We start from the raw sequence: 23,835 nt of genomic DNA, 5'->3' as shown, positions 1-23,835 counted from the left end.
ACTCCGCGAGACGAAGTAGTTCTCAATCAGCTTCGTCTGGACTATCTATTTATGTATTTATTTCAATTTCGACACTTGTCAAAGAAGACTTAAGAACAGGTAACTCTCTGTCTTTTTTTTTTTTTGAGCATGTCAAAATATTTCTCCTTGTTGTCTGACGTTAATTACGTCGACTGACTGTGAATTAACCCAACCAGCTCCGCACTTGAGTTAAAAACAGTGCATAATTTGAGTTAATCATTCAATTTACTATGTTGTTATTTTCTTCTGTGGAGGTTTATAAAGTGAAAGCCAGCTATGTTCAGAGCAGTGTTTGGAAGCAGCCGGAGAGAGGCGAGAGGAAAAGAAGCGGAGCAGAAATGTCCAGGTACTGTCGTCAACGAGAACCCAACTTGTAATAACAAGGTTATAACTGGCACCGTGTGGCCTTGCTTTTTTATTAATCACTCCTGAATATTGTGTATTTCTCTCACACTGAGAACAGTGGCTGTTTTGTTGTGTGTTGTTCGACGGTAATATTGAGGTTAACTTCTCTGGAGTGGTTTAAGTAAAGCCTTTTCAATTAGCCCGATTCCTCAGGGCGGCTGTCCTCCTCTTAGCGCCCCTCTGCCTCCATCCAAAGTGTGTCAGGAGAACTTAGAGTGGCTTAGGCAAACAGTATGACCTACTAAAAATATTCTGGGTTTTTCCACAGAGATTTTTGAGCAACCAGTTACATGAACGTGCACGTCTCAGTGTAAACAAAATCAAGGTTTTGTTCATTTCATACCAATAGTGCAGCAGGTAACAGAATATTTAGAGGAATCCTTCAAATGGTGATACAAGCACCAAGATATTAGATATTACTCTTTTGAAAAAACCGACGGGTCAGTTGTATTTTCAATAGGCGGCCATGTAGGGGTCAATTGAAGAATTACATAGGGGTCAAAATATAAAAATGCTCCAGTCATATTGAAAATTATACCACATTATGTGTCTGATTGTACAGATTCCAAAAAGGTATAGTTTGGATGATCTATGACTGAATTCTGTAGAGTTACGGGGTAAAAACAACAAGAATGATGACAAAGTTCAGTTTCAGTTTGTACAGGGGTCAAAAGTTAGAGTTACTCCAATGTTGTTCAAAGGTGATGCAAATTATTGGTTGAGTTAATAGGATTTCAAAAAGGAATAGTTTGCACCATGTATCATGCTTAGTTATCACATTACGGGGTAACATATGTCATACACTCTAAGAAATATAATGTTGAATTTAATTGATAAAGTTAAGGTAACTTTTTCCACATAACTTTGTCAGTTAAGTGCAACACAATATTGGGATTTAAGTAATAATGTTTCATTTGATTTAATTAATGTCAGTGACAATGTTGTTTTGCACTTAATTAACAATGTTATGTGGAAAAAGTTACCTTAACTTTATCAATTAAATTCAACATTTTATGCCTAAGAGTGTATGTTTCATTTCTATAAGAGTGTAGAATTTAATGGACGTCAACATTATTTGACCTTTACTTTAGAGACCAAGCATTCAACACAGTAAAAACTATTACATTTATTAATCCAAGTAGGTCAATCAACAATTTGCACAATTTTTTACTAAAACTGGAGCAACTTTAATTTTTGACCCCTGTACAAACTGAAATTGACCTTTGTCACCATTCTTAAAGTTTTTACCCCATAACTCCATAACATTCAGTCATCGATAGTCCAAACTATACCTTTGTGTAATCTTTATGATCAGGCAAATAATGTGGTATAGTTTTCAATATGATTGGAGCATTTTTATATTTTAACCCCTGAGTAATTATTCAATTGACCCCTACGTGGCCGCCTATTGAAAATTCAAGTGGCCTGTTGTTTTTTTCAAAAGAACAATGTCTAAGGAGAATTTGTGCTGGATTTGGTGCTTGTATCGCCGTGTGAAGTATTGTTTCAGTTATTTGCTGCACTATAAGATGTAACTTGTTAAATGTGAATGCTAGGATTATAGATATTTGGCTTTTGGGGTGAACTTGTTAACATTCCACATAGTACAGAGGGCAAGTTAGTCTGCACAAAAGTAGAGCTCAGTACTGGAGCAACCATGCTGCTCAGTAATAATTAATAATATTCTGCTTTGGGGAGCAAGAACACAGAGGGAGATAGAAAACTGTGCCCGTTTCATTAAAGCCACATTTTCTGAAAACTGATGGATGGCTGTGGCAATTTGCACAGTGATGTAGTACCTATAAAAATGCTCACTCCCTCAGGCTTTTAGATGTTTTCATCATTTCATGATGACAAATTAAAACAAGCCAGACTTAGGCTTTGGAAATTAAATTAAACAAACTGACACACACAAAAAAGCCCACACCACAATAAAATCAATTCGAGTTACATATTATTCAGTCACACAGATGACAGGTATATGGGTATATCACAAAAGCAAAATGAACTTGTTTACTATGTAGATGAGGTGCATCACAGTAAATAAAAGTTTAATCTGTCTATTCCAGTGATCCTCAAACTGGTTCCCAAGGATCACTTGTGGCAGGGCAGGAAGAGATGGAAAATGTGTAGGTTTGGTGGTCCTTGAGGACCGGTTTGAGAACCAGTGGTAATCTCATAATATGCCATTTCATTTTAAAGACTTCCACTTTTAGATAGTCATTTCTTACTTTTTAGTTATCTTTTAACAAAATTGAGGGGGTCGACTCATCTACAGTAGTGTTCAGAATAATAGTAGTGCTATGTGACTAAAAAGATTAATCCAGGTTTTGAGTATATTTCTTATTGTTACATGGGAAACAAAGTACCAGTAGATTCAGTAGATTCTCACAAATCCAACAAGACCAAGCATTCATGATATGCACACTCTTAAGGCTATGAAATTGGGCTATTAGTAAAAAAAGTAGAAAAGGGGGTGTTCACAATAATAGTGGCATCTGCTGTTGCCGCTACAAACTCAAAACTATTATGTTCAAACTGCTTTTTTAGCAATCCTGTGAATCACTAAACTAGTATTTAGTTGTATAACCACAGTTTTTCATGATTTCTTCACATCTGCGAGGCATTAATTTTGTTGGTTTGGAACCAAGATTTTGCTCGTTTACTAGTGTGCTTGGGGTCATTGTCTTGTTGAAACACCCATTTCAAGAGCATGTCCTCTTCAGCATAAGACCTCTTCAAGTATTTTGACATATCCAAACTGATCCATGATACCTGGTATGTGATATATAGGCCCAACACCATAGTAGGAGAAACATGCCCATATCATGATGCTTGCACCACCATGCTTCACTGTCTTCACTGTGAACTGTGGCTTGAATTCAGACTTTGGGGGTCGTCTCACAAACTGTCTGCGGCCCTTGGACCCAAAAAGAACAATTTTACTCTCATCAGTCTACAGAATATTCCTCCATTTCTCTTTAGGCCAGTTGATGTGTTCTTTGGCAAATTGTAACTTCTTCTGCACGTCTTTTAACAGAGGGACTTTGCGGGGGATTCTTGCAAATAAATTAGCTTCACACAGGCATCTTCTAACTGTCACAGGACTTACAGGTAACTCCAGACTGTCTTTGATCATCCTGGAGCTGACCAGTGGGTGAGCCTTTGCCATTCTGGTTATTCTTCTATCCATTTTGATGGTTGTTTTCCATTCTCTTCCACGCGTCCGTTTTTTTTTTTGTCCATTTTAAATTATTGGAGATCATTGTAGCTGAACAGCCTATAATTTATTGCACCTGCGTATAGGTTTTCCCCTCTCCAATCAACTTTTTAATCAAACTACGCTGTTCTTCTGAACAATGTCTTGAACGTCCCATTTTCCTCAGGCTTTCAAAGAGAAAAGCGTATTCAACAGGTGCTGGCTTCATCCTTAAATAGGGGACACCTGATTCACACCTGTTTGTTCCACAAAACTGAGGAACTCACTGACTGAATGCCACACTACTATTATCGTGAACACCCCCTTTTCTACTTTTTTTTTACTAATAGCCCAATTTCATAGCCTTAAGAGTGTGCATATCATGAATGCTTGGTCTTGTTGGATTTGTGAGAATCTACTGAATCTACTGGTACCTTGTTTCCCATGTAACAATAAGAAATATACTCAAAACCTGGATTAATCTTTTTAGTCACATAGCACAAGGGCAATTCCAGCAAAAAGGTAACATGGCAGGTGAAATTTCAAAATGTAAATACCACAAATACCACTCGGTTATGTCCTTTGGGTACCCAAGTATGAGAAACACAAGGATTTCTACCAGTTCAGCCGACCTTAGGTTTTTGGCTGCACATCTCATTTTTGCCCCAACAAAACAGCAAGTTTCAAGCCCAAAACACAGTTTTTCTTCCTCATTGTATTACACAAGTCCTGAGCTTAATACAGAATTTACAACTATTTTCCATTAGTATTCTTATTAGAGTATTGAGAACAACATATTAATTTCAAAAGTAAGCCTTGTGTTTTTTAGCCTGGGTGACGAAAATGAGGTAGTCCTTCTAGGTAACCTGAGTAACAAAAAATGATGAAGTTTTCTCTAGTTTGACAGTGCTGGTAGATATGACAGCCAGATTCCTTCATTCATCTCTTCCACCCAGAATTATTATATTCACGAAACAAAACCAGAAAAATCCCTCATAGCCTTTGGGCAGAAGTGCTTCAAAATCTGTAACGTGAGTAACACTGTAACGTGAGTAACGTGTAATGTGAGTAACACTCACTTCATCACTGAACCACAAAGTTACTCAGTCAGCCAACTAGTTATTGTTTTAACATATAGGTGGCAACCAATTAGCTATTGTTTTAACTTTGAGACATAGGTGGCAGGTTGTTTTCCCACAATACATGTCATTTCCTGTATGGTGGGAGAAATTGAATCTGTGTCATGTCATAACAAATTTCAATCTAGTGACATCAAACAAACATAGTAGAGAAGCTTGAATCTTCGACTAGACTGGGTTGCTTGACGCAAGGACGTTTCGCTTCAAATCGCAGAAGCTTCCTCAGCTAAAATTCTTGGGTTGTGTGGACTTGTGACTTTTTCAGTTTTTCAACATAATACCATTGAACACAAAATAATTCACTGATTTTGTTAATTTCAATTCAATTTATTTCATTTATATAGCACCAAATCACAACAAAGTTGCCCCAAGGCGCTTCACCCAAGTAAGGTCTAACCCTACCAACCTCTGGAGCAGTGGTTTTTAAACTGAGGCGCAAGAGTTCTTCGTGTGGGGGTCAAAAAAATAACTAAACACTGTTAACCAACAAAAGAAGAAGGGGGAAAAAGGAAAAGGAAAACATTGTTAGCTTACATACCAGGAGCAAAATGGATACATTTTTAATGTGTAGCCTAAATCTACCAGTGGGAAGACAGAGTTTGGGGCAACCAAAATAAGAAGAAAGTAGAGGACCATCTACGATTGCTCCTCTCCACAGTGCATCCCCGCATCAGCTGCCTCATTGCTCGCACTAAACAGTGAGACTAGATGAGAGTCTATCTATGTATAAAAGCTGAATTAATATTATTTATGTTAAAATGTGTTAATTATGCCAAAGGCATTTAAAAACACAGAAATGTTTAAATGTTAAAATTTGACAAAAAGAAAATAGAATAGAAAGTTTTTTTAAAAACACGTTTAAAATGTTTGAAAAGGGTGTAAAATGTGTGAAAGAATAGAAAGTTCTTTAAAAATATGTTTAAAATGTTTACAAAGGCTGTAAAATGTGTAAATGCATAGACCGTTCCTTAAAAAACACAAATACGAGGTCTATTAGAAAAGTATCCGACCTTATTATTTTTTTCAAAAACCATATGGATTTGAATCACGTGTGATTGCATCAGACAAGCTTGACCCTTTGTGCGCATGCGTGAGTTTTTTCACGCCTGTCGGTTGCGTCATTCGCCTGTGAGCAGGCTTTGAGTGAGGAGTGGTCCAGCTCCCTGTTTCATTGCCAGGAAATGGCGGAATGATTTGGGCTTTTTTTCCCATCAGAATTTTTTCAGAAACTGTTAGAAACTGGCAGCTGGAAACCATTAGAAAAATTTATCTGGCTTTCGGTGAAAATGTTACGGGCTTGGTAGAGAATAAGGAGTGTTACTGTCGCTTTAAGGACGGCCCCCAGTGGCTGTGGGGCGCGCTGCGCTCCGAAGCCGCCATCGACAGGTTGAACGACCATTTCATTTCTAAACGGATGGCTGTCTGGATCCATGACCATCGTGTGCCATTTCTCTGGTTATCACTGGACATCAACCATTTTACAGCAGATTTCACTTTTGACAAGAGATTTTGTCATGGAAAGCCGAGCGGAGGCTTCGCGCGTCACGATGGATTCGCTACTGGAGCGAGACAAAACCACCTCTGTTTTGGTCTCACAGGACGGCTTTGAGATGGCGTTCAGACAGCTGTCGGTGGTTTTTCCATCGAGTGATTATCCGAGAAATTGTGGATGTGCCTGGACATGCCAGAACATGTCCTGTGAGGCTTCATCATGGCGTTGCTTTGCGCCATGAGGCACCTCCGCGACGTGCGGAATTCCTCCACACGTCTGTCTCAGTGTGCCGAAAAGTGCTGATGTCCACTTCTTTTCACAATTCCTGTGCTAGTCAGATGACATCCCGGATAAAACACAGCGTCCAGTTTGGAAATGAACGGCACCTTCCACTTTTAGAGTTAGAGTTTTTGTCATGGAAAGAGGAGCGAACTCACGCATGCGCACGAAGGTTCAAGCTTGTCTGACGCAATCACACGTGATTCAAATCCATATGGTTTAAAAAAAAAAAAAAAAAAAAGGTTGGATACTTTTCTAATAGACCTCGTATATTTGAAGTTGGTCACTGGATCCTTGATCTCTGGACATAAATAAAAATAAACAAAATCTGTAGTTTTTGTCAAAAGCATTTTGTTTCAGACATTTAGGCATGAATGTCTCTCCATACCTCTGAGGTGAGCTAAACTTTTTCTGGGTTGTCTGGGTGTCTTGGTGGCTTTCCTCACTGCAACCCATCATCTTGGCTTTTATGTTTTTAATTAATTTATATCAAGTTGTAGAGATTTGTTTTCAGTTTGACTCTAAGGAAGATAATTTTAGAAATGTTTATATTGAGAAGCCTGATTTACTTTTTGTATTTGAAACGCCATAAACAAATTAAAATGCATGAAATACCAAGGGGCTGAATACTTTTGCAAGCCACTGTAACCATGTATCATCAGTATTGCAATGAAAGCTAATTCCACAACACCGCAATATGTGCCCAAGGGGTGCTGACAAGAGCAGGGGGCCTAAGACAGACTCCTGTGGAATCCCAGATTTCATGTCACTAAGGTTAGTGGTAGTGCTGTTGTACAAAACACAGTGAGAACGACTGGTTAGGTATGACCAGTCGTTCCTTTATCCAGTACCACGATAAAGAAAACTTAATTGTGAGTCACGTGTGATCCCATTGCTTTAAGTCAAGGTGTTTTGGAATTTGTAGGTTCCATAAACTCATTTATCAATGTGCTTTCAAGACAAGGTAGCCATTCAGCCATTTTATGTGAGACATTTTTAACAGTACGCTACAGTACTTTAAACAGTGCTGTCATCAAAATGGTGTAGAATTGGCCATTTTAACAATGCTACAGATTTTTCCATTGTATTTCTTTCTTGCCCATACTTGTTGTAGTGCTTATTCATAACCTCTCTGTGCATTTCTGTGTTTTCACTGAAGGTCAGGAGGTGTTTGCTCATGGAACCTTGCAGAGGAATACTGGTGGGCACGCTACACATGAGAAAGACAGTGACGACACTGAAAGCTCAGCAAAACAGAAGAGACTATCCAAGGGAGTGTCCATTTCCTTACCGTCCTCCCCTGTTCTCCCTCGTCAGAGTTACTTAGTTCCCTTCCAGTCCTGCGGAAAGTCCCCAGGTTGGTGACATTAAGTCACATTAAAGTAGGAGCTCATTATGTATAAATGAAGATGACAAGAAGCTGGAAGTTGTTGCTTTTGTGGATTTATTATTGCAACAGAGTTTCAATGCATTCAGTTGTGTCTTCCATGTGACAAGAGACATGAGTGCACACAGGCGGTACCCTGAGGGCCTAGAAACGTGACAGATTGTCAGGGTAAATGATTGAACAAGCTAGCTCAAGGCATGTGTTCCTCCAGTGATAACAAGGGTTTTGGTTAGGTAGGTCAGTTCTGAGATCATTTGAATCCCACTGTGGCTACTGATACCAAAGAGGCCTTCAAATGAGGCTGTGTTGCTTATTTGTGAAGCCCTGATTTTTTTTTTGTCAGCATGCAAGTCAGAACTTTGCATGACAACTGTTTGGTTTTTGTATGGATGTGAGAAATTCTTGTGCAAAGTTATTTAAAATGGCGATCTGTCTACCATTTCAGTATTTACCTGGTAACCTAAATAAAGTCTGGGAGTGTGGTATTGTCCATTCTTGTATTTGTGTGTTGTTGTTGCCCTGCACCAATATCTTTCCTTTCTTGTTGTTGACTGGGAGTACAGGGTGCTAACCCCTTGTCAGATTTCCCAGGTTTCATCTTTGGATCAGTTTGGATGCTGCTGAAGCTGAAGGTCTTACTGATGGTTAGGAGTTTACTCTTATGTTTGCATGTGTTTTGTGGACTTTGATAAGGCATATGACCGGGTTCTTCGGGATGTGTTATGAGTGTGTGGAGTTCCTTGTGACAGGTTATCCAGTTTGGACTGCCATGGTTGTACCTTTACACTTTTTTAACATTTATGGCCACAATTGGGAGGGAGGGAGTGAAGGAGAGAGAGATAGCTAGAGAGAGGTGTAAGTCCTGTATACGTATACAATCCTATGTACAAACTCCCATTTAATATGCCTAAAACATTTGGAAACAATGAAAGTTGTTAAATGTGCAATATAGCTTTTTTGAAAGCTATATTGCAATGTTTGACCACTTTTTGCTTTTTTTTTTTTAATGTTTATTCAATTTTCTCTTAATACAACAAATTCAACACAAAACAAAACACACATCTGCTCAGCAACACACCAACAACTGCACATATAGCCATATGCAAACAACAACATCATCGGTACCAAACAGCACAGCACTGGCCCATGGGATGTTGAGATGGCATCTCAAACCCATCAATACATAAAACATTAGACAAGAGCGCGGGACAAAATAGAAGAGACATTTCCCTCAAAATAATCTAAAAGGGGTTTCCATATGAGATAAAATGTGTCAGTCTTGGCATGGCTCAAAGCTGTCAGAAAAACAAGTGGAATATGCTCCAGAATGAACTTTTTCCACCCAGAAAGCCGTGGAGATATCCATTGAAGGAAAATATTTTTCCTGGCGCAGTAAGTTAAAATATTATATAATTTACTGTTGTGTTTATTTTTGATGCATTTATTAGGTAGACCAAGGAGAAGAGATAAAGGATCAAGTTCCAAATTAATTTTAATAATCTTTTGAATTTCAGTATTAATATCTTTCCAATATTTCAGGATTCTAGGCCACGACCAGAAACAGTGTGTGAGACTTTCTTCTCGCAATGCACATTTTGGACATAGTGAAGAGGAGCTTGTTTTGAATTTGGACAGCCTGTTCGGGGCCATGTGTGATCTATGCAACACTTTTAACTGAAGAGCCCAAGAACGATTACAAATAGTAATTTGTTTGGCTGCATTTCAAATAATGCCCCAGTTTTCTTCGGTTATGTCAATCTCTAAATCTCTTCCCCATGTCTGAGCTACGACAGGAGCAACAGTCTGACAGTCTTTTAATGTTTTGTAGTACATGCTAAGTGACACATCTTTTGATCCAAAGAACAGCCTTTCTACATCTGAAACCCTAGTGTCCCTCAAAAGAGAGGTGCCTTTTTTAATAAAGTCCCTTATTTGGAAGAATCTAAAAAGGTTGTTCCTCCCGATATTAAACTCCTCCATAACTTGTGTGAAGGACATAAGTGTTCCTTCTTTGAATAAACAACCAAGGGTAGAGATTCCCGCAGATTCCCAGTCCCTGAAACCCAGATCCATTACGCCAGGAGGAAAGTCTGGGTTATTAACAATAGGTGAAAACGATGATGTAATTCCAGTTCTCCCTTCAACATATCGTACGGCTCTCCATGCCCGCACTGTATTTATAATAACTGGGTTATTGCAGTATTTAGTAACTGTTTTCATACTTCTTAAAAAGAGTAAGCTTTTAAGTGGGCATTCACACAGGGAGGCCTCCACATCTAACCAAATGGTTGAAGAGCTCCTACAGATCCACTCTTGTGCATACATTAGGAGAGAACTCAATTGATACTTTTTCAAATCTGGGAGATCCAAACCTCCACTGTGGGTAGGGAGCTGCAGAGTAGACATTTTAATGAGCGCCCTTCTTTTGCTCCATATAAATGAACTAAACCACCCTTTTATTTTTTGGATTAATTTGTGTGAAAATAAAGGATCATTCTCATCGGATAGAGTAAGCGAGGGAGAATATTCATTTTAAGAAGAGAAATCCTACCAATCCATGATATAAGGAGGCAGTGCCACCTTTCCAAATCCAATTTGATTCTATCTAGTAGTGGGACGAAATTTTCTTTGAACATTTGGTCAAAATTAGGTGTAATAAAAATACCCAGATTTGTGAATCCTGCAGGAGACCATTTGAAGGGAGATGTGGAAATGGGCTGTTGATTACCTAGAGGCATCGCCTCAGACTTTGAGAAATTAATTTTATAACCAGAAAATAACTAAAATTGTTAATAATGGTTATGACCCTGTGGACTGATGTAGATGGGTTAGACAGAAATAATAAAACATCGTCTGCATATAACAAAATTTTGTGAACTGCATTTTTAACTAAAATGCCACACACTGCATGATCACATCTAACTGCTTCAGCCAAGGGTTTGATGGCGAGGGTAAACAGAAGGGGCGAAAGGGGACAGCCTTGTCTGTTGCCCCTCCCCACCAAAAAATGTTTGGATCTGAGTCTGTTTGTAATAACTGCTGCTCTGGGATCCTGATAGAAAACTTCAATCCATTTGATAAATTTAGGACCTAGCCCAAACGTCTGCAGAGAATAAAATAAATATGACCACTCAACACGGTCGAACGCCTTCTCTGCGTCAAGGGAAACTACCATGCCGTCAACTGCACGTTGCTGACACAATTGAACTACATTAAGAAGACGCCTAACATTATTACCCGAGTTGCGACCCTTTATAAAACCGGTTTGATCATTCTTTATTAACTGAGGTAAGACACCTTCGAGATGTACCGAGAGAATTTTAGACAATATTTTAAGATCTACATTAAGTAATGAAATAGGCCTATAAGAGCTACAATTTTTAGGAGCTTTGCCCTTTTTGAGAATTAAGGATATATTTGCTTCCCTAAGAGAAGGGGGGAGGAAACCTGCCCTAAACGAGTCATTGAGCATTTCCATATATGGTTTGGTTAATAAATCCTTGAATTCTTTATAAAATTCGGATGTTAATCCATCTGTACCCGGTGCCTTCCCACTCCGAAGGGACTTAATAGCTCTGTGTATCTCCAACTCTGAAATATCTGCGTTTAGTATTTTTTTTGTCTTTTGAAACAGTGGGAAGATTAATTTTAGAAAAGAAAGCTTCCATCTTAGATTGGGAATGTTTGCATTGCTCAGACTTATATAAGTTGCTATAAAATTCAGAAAATGTTGCATTAATGACCCCAGGGTCAGTGGAGTAGGAGCCATTCCTATCAGTGATGGAGGCTATTGTTCGGGAAGCAATTTGGGATTTAGTAAGGTACGCAAGGTATCTTCCTGGTTTATCTCCATGTTCAAATAATTTTTGTTTGGCAAATTTTATTTTATCTGTTGCATTTTGGGTTAATAAAGTATTGAGTGAACATCGAATGGCATTAAGTTCCTTCAATTTAGACGGTGTGGGTCTTTTAATATACTCTTTTTCCCCAAAACGAAGTCTTCTTTCTAAAATGTTTTGCTGCTCTGTGATTTTACGCTTCTTACTGGCCGTGTAAGACAGAATCAGTCCTCTACTGTAGGTTTTAATAGTCTCCCAGAGAAGAGAAGGACTACTAGCCGTGGGTGAATTAATAGTTAGAAAGTGTTTAAATTCTGTTGAAAAATATTCCACGAACTTAGAATCTTTCAAAATAGTAGGATTCATTTTCCAGTAGTTGGAAGTTTTGTCTGCATTTTTGGGGGCAAAATTCAAATAAACAGCTGCATGATCAGATAAAACTATATGTCCAATTGTGCAAGAAATCACTTGCTTTAAGACAGTTTTAGGAAGAAAGAAGTAATCAATACGTGTGTGGCATTTATGTGGGTTAGAATAAAAGGTGTACGCCTTTCCAGCAGGGTGGAGTCTCCTCCACACATCCACAAAACCTACTTCTTCCACAAGGTTTGATACTTGTTTTGCTTGTTTTGGGATAGAGGGAGAGCCAACGGGGAGCCGGTCAGTCAACGGATTCATAAGAGAGTTAAAATCACCAGCAGTAATGGTGTTCTCAATTGGAAAACCTGAAAGTTTTGTGACGATTTCAGTCAGAAATGTAATAGGGTGGCCAGGTGGGAGATAAACATTAAGTATAGCAAATTCTTCACCATGTATAACTGCTTTAATTAGTACATATCTTCCATTGGAATCTTTATGGCATTCTAAGAGCTTAAAGTTCAGAGAATTTCTAATAAGGATCGCAACCCCTCGACTATTACTTGTAAACGAAGAAAAGAAAACCTGATCAAAACCACACATTTGCAGCTTTAAATGCTCTGTGTCATTTAAGTGCGTTTCTTGTAATAACGCTATGTCAACCCTTTCCTTCTTTAAAGATAGAAGAACTTTGTTTCTTTTAATTGGTGAATGACTCCCCTTAATATTCCAAGTACAGAGTTTAAAGGTGTTTACAGCCATGACCATATATTCATATACTTATGCTCCAGTGTCGATGATGAGTCTGAATAATAGTGTGCTGAGCTAAAACCATAACAAAAACACATTTGCAGGAAACAGCACTGCATAACTAAATGAACATGAACAAAAACAAAAACTTTAGCTTTCCAGAAGCATTCCTCCGTCCACTCGGAGATCAGCTTTTCCCAACTAACATTCTGTTCATCGCCACCGCGCACCACTATACAGGATGAGCAAATAGAGAGAGCTAATTATATATAATAAGTATACTCACGTCTCTTTAGTCCAAAACAGTAGCTAAAAATATAAAAAGAAAAGAAAAAAAAAAACCTACGTCCGTGATATACAATCCAACTCAAATCAATTTGTTCTATTGAAGCAAATCTCGGGGTCTTCATTTCAGACTGTCCACAAACGCTGATGCCTTTTCCGGAGAGTCAAAAACTGTAATTGACCCTTCATGAGTGACTCTCAGTCTCGCAGGATAGAGAAGAGACTATTGGATTCCCGCATCACGCAGCCTCCGCTTCACAGCATCAAATCTCCTCCGTTTCCACGTTGTGTCAGCCGAGAAATCTTGGAAGAACATGATCCTGGAGCCTTTATACATCTTGTCGGTGGTGCCGCTCCTCTGTGATGCCTCCAGCACTCGTTGTTTGTCTCTGAAGTTATGGAACCGTATGAGCACGGGTCTCGGGGGCTGACGCGTTGATCCGGTCTCGGGCCGCTGTGCCAGTGTACGGTGTGCTCATTCAGTCTTTATGCGCCCGCCTTTAGCCTCGATTTGCAGGAACTCTGGCAGCCATTTCTCAAAAAAGTGCATTCAGGCAGCCCGATCACACGAACATTTTTCCTCCTGCCTCTATCCTCAAAATTGTCAATGCGCTGTGTTATGAAGAGGACCTTGTTCTCCAGAGTTTGGATGCGATCCGTGGCTTGCTCCAGCTCGTCTTCCTGGGCTGCGATTCTGTCCTCCGCTTCAGTAGTGCGTTTACTCAGCTCCTTGATTTCCCCGGACTGGGTCTTAAACATTTCAGACAGCGCGTCTATTTTTTGGGTGACAACAGCTGTTATGTTGGAGAGGAAATGGCGTCTCACTAACTTAGAAGATCTTCACTTAGCCTGGAAAAAGAGTCTGTTGCTCTATAAAAAAGCCCTCCGTAAAGCTAGGACATCTTTCTACTCATCACTAATTGAAGAAAATAAGAACAACCCCAGGTTTCTTTTCAGCACTGTAGCCAGGCTGACAAAGAGTCAGAGCTCTATTGAGCTGAGTATTCCATTAACTTTAACTAGTAATGACTTCATGACTTTCTTTGCTAACAAAATTTTAACTATTAGAGAAAAAATTACTCATAACCATCCCAAAGACGTATCGTTATCTTTGGCTGCTTTCAGTGATGCCGGTATTTGGTTAGACTCTTTCTCTCCGATTGTTCTGTCTGAGTTATTTTCATTAGTTACTTCATCCAAACCATCAACATGTTTATTAGACCCCATTCCTACCAGGCTGCTCAAGGAAGCCCTACCATTATTTAATGCTTCGATCTTAAATATGATCAATCTATCTTTGTTAGTTGGCTATGTACCACAGGCTTTTAAGGTGGCAGTAATTAAACCATTACTTAAAAAGCCATCACTTGACCCAGCTATCTTAGCTAATTATAGGCCAATCTCCAACCTTCCTTTTCTCTCAAAAATTCTTGAAAGGGTAGTTGTAAAACAGCTAACTGATAATCTGCAGAGGAATGGTCTATTTGAAGAGTTTCAGTCAGGTTTTAGAATTCATCATAGTACAGAAACAGCATTAGTGAAGGTTACAAATGATCTTCTTATGGCCTCGGACAGTGGACTCATCTCTGTGCTTGTTCTGTTAGACCTCAGTGCTGCTTTTGATACTGTTGACCATAAAATTTTTTTACAGAGATTAGAGCATGCCATAGGTATTAAAGGCACTGCGCTGCGGTGGTTTGAATCATATTTGTCTAATAGATTACAATTTGTTCATGTAAATGGGGAATCTTCTTCACAGACTAAAGTTAATTATGGAGTTCCACAAGGTTCTGTGCTAGGACCAATTTTATTCACTTTATACATGCTTCCCTTAGGCAGTATTATTAGACGGTATTGCTTAAATTTTCATTGTTACGCAGATGATACCCAGCTTTATCTATCCATGAAGCCAGAGGACACACACCAATTAGCTAAACTGCAGGATTGTCTTACAGACATAAAGACATGGATGACCTCTAATTTCCTGCTTTTAAACTCAGATAAAACTGAAGTTATTGTACTTGGCCCCACAAATCTTAGAAACATGGTGTCTAACCAGATCCTTACTGTGGATGGCATTACCCTGACCTCTAGTAATACTGTGAGAAATCTTGGAGTCATTTTTGATCAGGATATGTCATTCAAAGCGCATATTAAACAAATATGTAGGACTGCTTTTTTGCATTTACGCAATATCTCTAAAATCAGAAAGGTCTTGTCTCAGAGTGATGCTGAAAAACTAATTCATGCATTTATTTCCTCTAGGCTGGACTATTGTAATTCATTATTATCAGGTTGTCCTAAAAGTTCCCTAAAAAGCCTTCAGTTAATTCAAAATGCTGCAGCTAGAGTACTGACGGGGACTAGAAGGAGAGAGCATATCTCACCCATATTGGCCTCTCTTCATTGGCTTCCTGTTAATTCTAGAATAGAATTTAAAATTCTTCTTCTTACTTATAAGGTTTTGAATAATCAGGTCCCATCTTATCTTAGGGACCTCGTAGTACCATATCACCCCAATAGAGCGCTTCGCTCTCAGACTGCAGGCTTACTTGTAGTTCCTAGGGTTTGTAAGAGTAGAATGGGAGGCAGAGCCTTCAGCTTTCAGGCTCCTCTCCTGTGGAACCAGCTCCCAATTCAGATCAGGGAGACAGACACCCTCTCTACTTTTAAGATTAGGCTTAAAACTTTCCTTTTTGCTAAAGCTTATAGTTAGGGCTGGATCAGGTGACCCTGAACCATCCCTTAGTTATGCTGCTATAGACGTAGACTGCTGGGGGGTTCCCATGATGCACTGTTTCTTTCTCTTTTTGCTCTGTATGCACCACTCTGCATTTAATCATTAGTGATCGATCTCTGCTCCCCTCCACAGCATGTCTTTTTCCTGGTTCTCTCCCTCAGCCCCAACCAGTCCCAGCAGAAGACTGCCCCTCCCTGAGCCTGGTTCTGCTGGAGGTTTCTTCCTGTTAAAAGGGAGTTTTTCCTTCCCACTGTAGCCAAGTGCTTGCTCACAGGGGGTCGTTTTGACCGTTGGGGTTTTACATAATTATTGTATGGCCTTGCCTTACAATATAAAGCGCCTTGGGGCAACTGTTTGTTGTGATTTGGCGCTATATAAAAAAATTGATTGATTGATTGATTGATGTTGTTAGTAACTTCTTCGATAACTTGACGAAGGGCAGGGTCAAGCGTGCCGACCGGACCAGGCTCAGCTGGTGGCTCTGAAGTTGACTCTGTGTTAGCATCCATGCTAACGCTAGCCACCGTGGTAGCAGCTGTCTCGGCTTCAGTTGTTTTCACATTTTTCTTGGCGCTTTTAGGCGGCATCGTGCTGGGTCAATTAAAAAAATATCTCTCAATACTCATAGTATCAAGGAAAATCAGAGAGCACCGGGGGGAGCGTCAGGTTATGCTCAAATAAAAGAAATGTGGTGCGCAGTGAAGTGATACTGACCACTCCTTATGCCGCCATCTTGGAAAGTCCCACTTTTTGATCTTTAAAAATATAATATTTCTTTGTGTAATCTCTTACAGTTTACAATAAACTGACTTGTATTCAGTCATAATTTTACAATCATCTTGTTACTGAGGGATCATCTACAGCGGTTTTGTGCTCTTACGTACTCTACAAAGAAATCTTTTCTTTTTTTATGAGGTCTGCAAATTGATAATTCGGTTCTTTAAAATACAGAGCAGAAGACTAAAAATAAATAAAACACGCATCATTCCAATAGCAGCATTTTAATATTGATTGATCATTGGCAACTTTCTTTGTATTCATAATGCTCCACTTAAAAGGACAAATGCCCAAGCCTCGCGCTAAAGAAAGCAAACACTAGGTGGCAGTGTCCTGCAGCAGTTAAGGGTGTTCAACAGAAGAAGGTATGACATCTTATTGCATGCAGCACTGCCTTGTTTTTCCACATAAGGAAAATAAATGGAACTGGTGAATCTCAAAAAGGTCACAGTCATCATTTGTGTGCCACTCATGTAAATTAAAATTTTAAATGCAAGTTAGACTATAATGACTGTGTCAGAGTGTGGCCATGTGCATGATTTAAACCCAGAAATGCATGACTGTGAAAATTCTGGGTGTTTAGTCCATTTATACCCATGAAAGATCTTATGCGCTAAAGATCCTGCTCACCCAAGAAGCCTTAGATGTTGATGCATAAATTGAGACACACCCACACACATCAATGAATGCACTGCTGTCCTTGCCACGACACACACACTTACGCACACATATTTTAACACTGTTCATATGCTACAGACAAACACCCACGATATGGAGGATACTGTGCTGTTTGTATGCACGGTTTGCACTCTTTGCGGACTGCTTTACTCCTGGGACACAATTCAAATTCTACACCACAGATCTCATCTGTGGAGGTTTAATCTCTCTCGCGCTCACTTTGTTTCATATCCCTCCCTTCCTAGCTCTCATTTCCTCCCTCCCTGCCTCCTCTCCCTCTCTCTTCCTTCTCCCTCTTTGCTGTGGCCAAAGGACTGGTAAGGAAGCAGGAGTATGTGGATGGCTCTTCTAATCCAAGAAACTCTCTTTTCTTTGCCTTTTGCCGTGACAAGACAGAGCACAGAGGTGAGAACAGGAGTGTGCAAGGCAGCCGTTTTGCATTTTTGAGCTCTGATCAGAAGGGCTGAATGCCAACGGATGGTGTAGAGGTGAGAAAAGGTGGGATGTGAGAGGCAGGTGAAAGTAGGTGCATGATTTCATGATGTCTTCATATGCTTGGATTAAGTTTTTTTTCTCGGATGTATGTAGGTGTGGTGCTATCTGTGCAATTCTTTTGATATCACAGTTTGTTTTGAGTCTTTACTTTTACTCTTGCATGAAGCTTGATTGGTTAAGGCTACATTAAAGGAATAATGGTATATAATACCAGTACCAGAGGTCTCCTTTTTGTGTGTGTTTTTGACCAAAGGGTTGTCCTCAGACTAAACAGATTTTATGAGGCATCTTCTTTTCCCTGGTTGCCAGGCACTTCTCAGCTTCCCGTTTCCAATGGCAACTGCTAGGTGGTTTGATGAATAGTACTGGACATGCAGTGTGTCCTCATGTTACTCCAGATTGGTTCTTCATGCTTGGCTCACTGAGTGCAAACTTTTCTGTGTCTCCTTTGAAATACACACTCACAAAATACACAAGTCTCCAGGCATTTTTCAAGATGTTAATTTAAGCCTTTAAGTTTTGATGCCTTATGGGAAAAAAATAATTAGGGGTATCTGTCTGTCTCAAAAGTAGAGTGGCAGCCACAAGATGGAATGGAAAAAGCATCAGTATAGGGAGAAGTGACTGTGAGGTCTAAATGCTAAGATGTTTGTGAGGAATGGCGAGCTGTTTTTGTAATCTGTGATGTCCCGTCATCAGCTGATAAGAGTATACAAGCGTGCATAAGAAATTTGGCACAGTGGTAAGATTTGAGAACTGTTTAAGATCTTATCTGCATGGGTCAGGGTGGACCTTAAGGCAGTTGAGGATGGATGGCAGAGCATCAGGGATCTTTAAACAGTAATAAATTAATTCACCACATGGCCCGTGTCAGCCAGTCCCTTCAGAAGCAACAGCAGAGCCAAGGCACTCCTCCTTTCTGCTCCACAGTCGACACCGAGCTCATTGAAATTCACAGCCCGTCTCCCAACGCAGAGCACCTGGCAGGCGTCTGCACAGGCACACTCGCAACCTCACACGTCTTGATGCTGCCCAAACCAGGGACTGGAAAGCCACTGTTTCTGCATATGTAATCAGGGCAGCTGGGACAGTGCTGACCTGTGCACGTACATGTTTCACGCAGACCACTGTTGATGCTGCTGGATGGGAACAGTTCAAAAACACTGCACTAAATTTGCAGCATCAGTTAGACAGTGGTTTGCTTTTTTTTTTTTTTTTGGACTGATGAGTTTCCATTTGCCTGTTAATCTGCCCTGTGTGTGTGTGTGTCCCAGACCTTCATGTGGAGCCCCAGACAGGCTCCTCCCTTTCTCCCCAGGAACTGATGACCAGACTATGCTTCTTATTGGGAGAAGCAACGCCCAGCACAGCTAGCTGTCCTATGGAGGACAGGAGGGAAAAGAAGGTAGGGCAGCACAATGATTCACTGGCCTTTTGCTGTCATGCCATATATAAAGGTGATTTATTAAATAATCCCTCACATTGCCATGAAGATCCCAGCAAGTCAGATTTTTAAATGATTCTGTGGAAATAAACATTGTGCTCAGTGTGTGATCTATATAGTTAAATTCCCCTCAGACTAGCAGATGAAGATAAATCATTTGGAATATCATATGTCTCTGTGCCTAATTCCGTTACTGTGTTTTGTACCTTTTTATTATAGTATGTGCTCATGTTTTTTTTTTTGCTCAGCCTTGGCCCATTTTCTCGACCTCATTCCACCACCTGAACTCCACATTCATTGTGGCTAAGATAGATGAGGCTCTGGTACAAAGGGAATAACAGTGAGCCTTTCAGGGAGCAGCGGTGTGGGGAGCAGTCCACAGTCTCAGTGCTGTACTAATGTACCAGCATATATATATATGTATATATATATATATATATGTATATATATATATATGTATATATATATATATATATGTATATATATATATATATATATATATATATATATATATATATATATATATATACACGAGATCTGTTAGAAAAGTATCCGACCTTATTATTTTTTTAAAAAACCATATGGATTTGAATCATGTGTGATTGCGTCAGACAAGCTTGAACCCTCTTGCGCATGCGTGAGTTTTTTCATGCCTGTCGGTTGTGTCATTCGCCTGTGAGCAGGCTTTGAGTGAGGTGTGGTCCACCCCTCTCGTCTATTTTTTATTGAGAATAATTGTCTGAATGATTTGGAGCTTTGCTGCATCAATTGTTTTTCAGAAACTGTGAGAGACCTCCAGGTGGACACCGTTCGAAAAATTAATATGGCTTTCACGGACGATTTTATGGGGATTAAACAGATTACGGGGTGTTACTGCCGCTTTAAGGACGGCCCACAACTGCTGAGAGCGCGGCGCGCTCCCAGCCCCCATCGACAGGCTGACACCCCGCTGGAACAACCAGATCATTTCCAACGTGAAGGCTTTGTTGATCCGGGACCTCGTCTGACTTTCTCAAAAAGGCAGAAGATGTGGACATCAGCACTTTTTCCGGCACATTCCACCGTTACAGGAGTTTTTTTCATGGAAAGAAAAGCGGAGGGATGCGCCACAGCTCCGTTCATTACGCGGGACAAAACCACCTCGGTGTTGGTCTCTCAGGACAGCTTTCAGGTGGATTTCAGACGGATTCCGGTTGCTTTCCAGTCGTGTGAATATCCGATTGTGATTGTGCATGAGCTGGACATGCCAGAACATGTCCCGTGAGGCTTCATCACGGCATTACTTTGCGACGAGCGGCTGCACCGTGACGCGCGGTGGAGAAGCTTCTCTTTCCATGACAAAAACTCCTGTAACAGTGAAATGTGCCGTTCATTTTTAAACTGGACGCTGTCTTGATCCGGTCTGTCATCTGACTAGCACAGGAATTGTGAAAAGACGTGGACATCAGCACTTTTCCGACACATTCCACCGTTACAGGAGTTTTTTTCATGGAAAGAAAAGCGGAGGGAGGCGCCACGGAGCCGTTCATTACGCGGGACAAAACCACCTCAGTGTTGGTCTCTCAGGACGGCTTAAAGGTGGATTTCAGATGGATTCCGGTTGCTTTCCAGTCGTGTGAATATCCGATTGTGATTGTGCATGAGCTGGACATGCCAGAACATGTCCCGTGAGGCTTCATCACGGCGTTGCTTTGCGCCGAGCGGCTGCACCACGACGCGTGGAACTCCTCCGCACGTCTGTCTTAATGTGCCGGAAAAGTGCTGATGTCCACATCTTTTCACAATTCCTGTGCTAGTCAGATGACATACCGGCTCAAGACAGCGTGATCAGCGGTCCACCACAAGTTGGTGCGACACTGCCTTGACGGTAGGCCCCGCCGACCGAATTACCTACAGAAAAATAAACCGTTCAAACGATGGAATTGGACTAGAATGGGAATAATCCCCTTGTGTCTGATTATTTGTGGAAGTTCATGCTGGATCACATTCGCATATATCCGGTAAAGCTTTATTTGCAACCATATAACCAGCATGAACATCCACAAATCATCAACAAAACAGGGTTATTCCCTAAATTATGTCTTTTTCCACCCGCACCGGCAGCCAGCCCGCCTCCTTCTGTTGGAGGAGGGCGGAGGGCTGAGTTCCTTATGGCAGCCTGGCCGTTGCAAAACACCCAACAGACAGGAATTAATGTTGGGTTTTAAGGTTTACAAACATTTTTAACCATTCGGTCTTACTCACTATGCCAGCAAAGAAATGTTAGCGATCTGAAAGTTAGCGAAACTATATTTAGCGGAAGCTAATTAATCCACTGATGGTTTTCAAAATTAGCTGTAAAGATAATCCACTAACGAAAAGAGTTAGCTTCTCTAATTAGCAGTTAGCGGAACTGTGCCCACCACTAGCCAGAAGGCATATCAAAGATGCAAGCCTAGATTTGATCTGTTTTGTTGAAAGAAAATTCTTCTCTGCTCCACTTCACTATGAAGCTATGACTGGTGATGTAAAATACAGAACACAGTTTCAATCACAGTCACAGAAGCCTATAACGTCTTGGTGGCTTTCCTCACTCGTCTTCTTCTTGCACAGTCCCATAGTTTTTGAGAACTCTCTGCTCCACAAAGATTAACTAACCATAGAGTACCATACTGTTTGTATTTCTTCATAACTAATGTACATAAAGTCCGAGACATAATTAGTGTCTCGGAAATGTTCATGGATCCATCCCCTGACTTGTCTGAAGAAAACTGGATGTAAAAGTGATGGTTTATATGGATTATATTAAAGGGTGCACTTACTTATTAGAGTAAATCTCTTCAGCTGCTCCCTTGATTTCACTCAGGGTTGCCACAGCAGATCCAATGCGGATCTGCATATTGATTTGGCACAAGTTTTACGCTGTATGCCCTTCCTGACACAACTCCACATTACATGGAGAAATTTCAAAACTATTGCACTGATTTAGATGAAATTTTCACCACAGATAGATATTAGGCCATGGAAGACTCCATTAAATTTTGGAGTAGATCGGGATCAAGAGCCCGATTCTGGATCATTTCTTAAAATGTCACCATTTCAAGGATCATCTCAAATCTGCTTAATGGCTCTTGACAAAATTTAAATCACATGTGGCTATTATAAAAAGGAAGACCATGTTAGTGTTGGATGTTGGGAGTGATTTGGATCAATCAAGTTCTGCATATGGCATCACAATGTAAAACCAAGATCAGGAAGACACTATTTTGTTTCAGCTTGTGAATTAAATATCACACTGCAACATTGTGCTCAGTCGGACCATTCTGGATCAATGTTCAATTATTGCATTGTGTTGTGGAATCCGGATCCAGGTAAAGTCTGGGTCACGATTGCTCTTGTTCCAAAATGGATGAAATTACTTTTTTCGTCGAAGGTGTACATACAATACTCCATAATGACAATGTGAAAGAAGTTTTTTTCCCCAACTTTTGCAAATTTACTAAAAAAAGAAAAAAATCACATGGTCATAAGTATTCACAGCCTTTGCCATAAAGCTCAAAATTGAGCTCAGGTGCATTTTGTTTCCACTGATCATCCGGAGATGTTTCTACAGCTTAATTGGAGTCCACCTGGGGTAAATGTAGTTGATTGGACATGATTTGGAAAGGCACACACCCGTCTACATATAAGGTCCCACAGTTGACAGTGGATGTCAGAGCAAAAACCAAGCGTGAAGTCAAAGAAATTGTTGTAGACCTCTGAGACAGGATTGCCTTGAGTCACAAATCTGAGGAACGATACAGAAACATTTCTGCTGCTGGATTGTTTCATGTCATCTCTATAAGTAGTGGTGTTCATATTCATACATATTCAGTGATTTGGAATGGTTACAGTGTTCATCTCTTCACTTGTTTAAAGACAACTGGCTGTAAAATTAATGATTAATATTAAAAATAATACTAGTACAACCCCAATTCCAGTGAAGTTGGGACGTTGTGTAAAGTGTAAATAAAAACAGAATACAATGATTTGCAAATCCTCTTCAACCTATGTTCAATTGAATACACCACAAAGACAGGATATTTAATGTTCAAACTGATAAACTTGATTGTTTTTGTGCAAATATTTGCTCATTTTGAAATGGATACCTGCAACATGTTTCAAAATCACCTTTCCTTATATCACCTTTCCTTCTGACAACACTCAATAAGCGTTTGGGAACTGAGGACACTAATTGTTGAAGCTTTGCAGGTGCAATTCTTTCCCATTCTTGCTTAATGTTCGGCTTCAGTTGTTCAACAGTCTGGGGTCTCTGTTGTCGTATTTTGTGCTTCATAATGCGCCACACATTTTCAATGGGCTACAGGCCTGGACTGCAGACAGGCCAGTCTAGTACCTGCACTCGTTTACTACGAAGCCACGCTGTCTTGGCATTGTCTTGCTGAAATAAGCAGGGACGTCCCTGAAAAAGACGTTGCTTGGATGGCAGCATGTGTTGCTCCTAAACCTGAATGTACCTTTCAGCATTGATGGTGCCATCACAGATGTGTAAGTTGCCCATGCCATGGG

General features: G+C 40.2%; 1 protein-coding gene across 1 annotated transcript in view; it reads left to right on the top strand.

Moving 5' to 3' along the window:
• Positions 1-282: 282 nt before the first annotated feature.
• The window catches only part of LOC117532145 (protein TANC1-like), a 177,603-nt gene continuing 154,050 nt past the window's right edge, over positions 283-23,835 (top strand). Inside the window, 4 exon segments of the mRNA XM_034195439.1 lie at positions 283-367; positions 7,695-7,892; positions 17,661-17,753; positions 19,118-19,248. Coding sequence (XP_034051330.1) covers positions 298-367; positions 7,695-7,892; positions 17,661-17,753; positions 19,118-19,248 — 492 coding nt within the window. The 5' untranslated portion in view covers positions 283-297.

This window comes from Thalassophryne amazonica, chromosome 2 (genome assembly GCF_902500255.1).
Source record: "Thalassophryne amazonica chromosome 2, fThaAma1.1, whole genome shotgun sequence".
Taxonomy (NCBI): Eukaryota; Metazoa; Chordata; class Actinopteri; order Batrachoidiformes; family Batrachoididae; genus Thalassophryne; species Thalassophryne amazonica.
The sequence above is the reverse complement of the archived record's forward strand: the minus strand, read 5'-3'. Positions and strand labels throughout refer to the sequence as shown.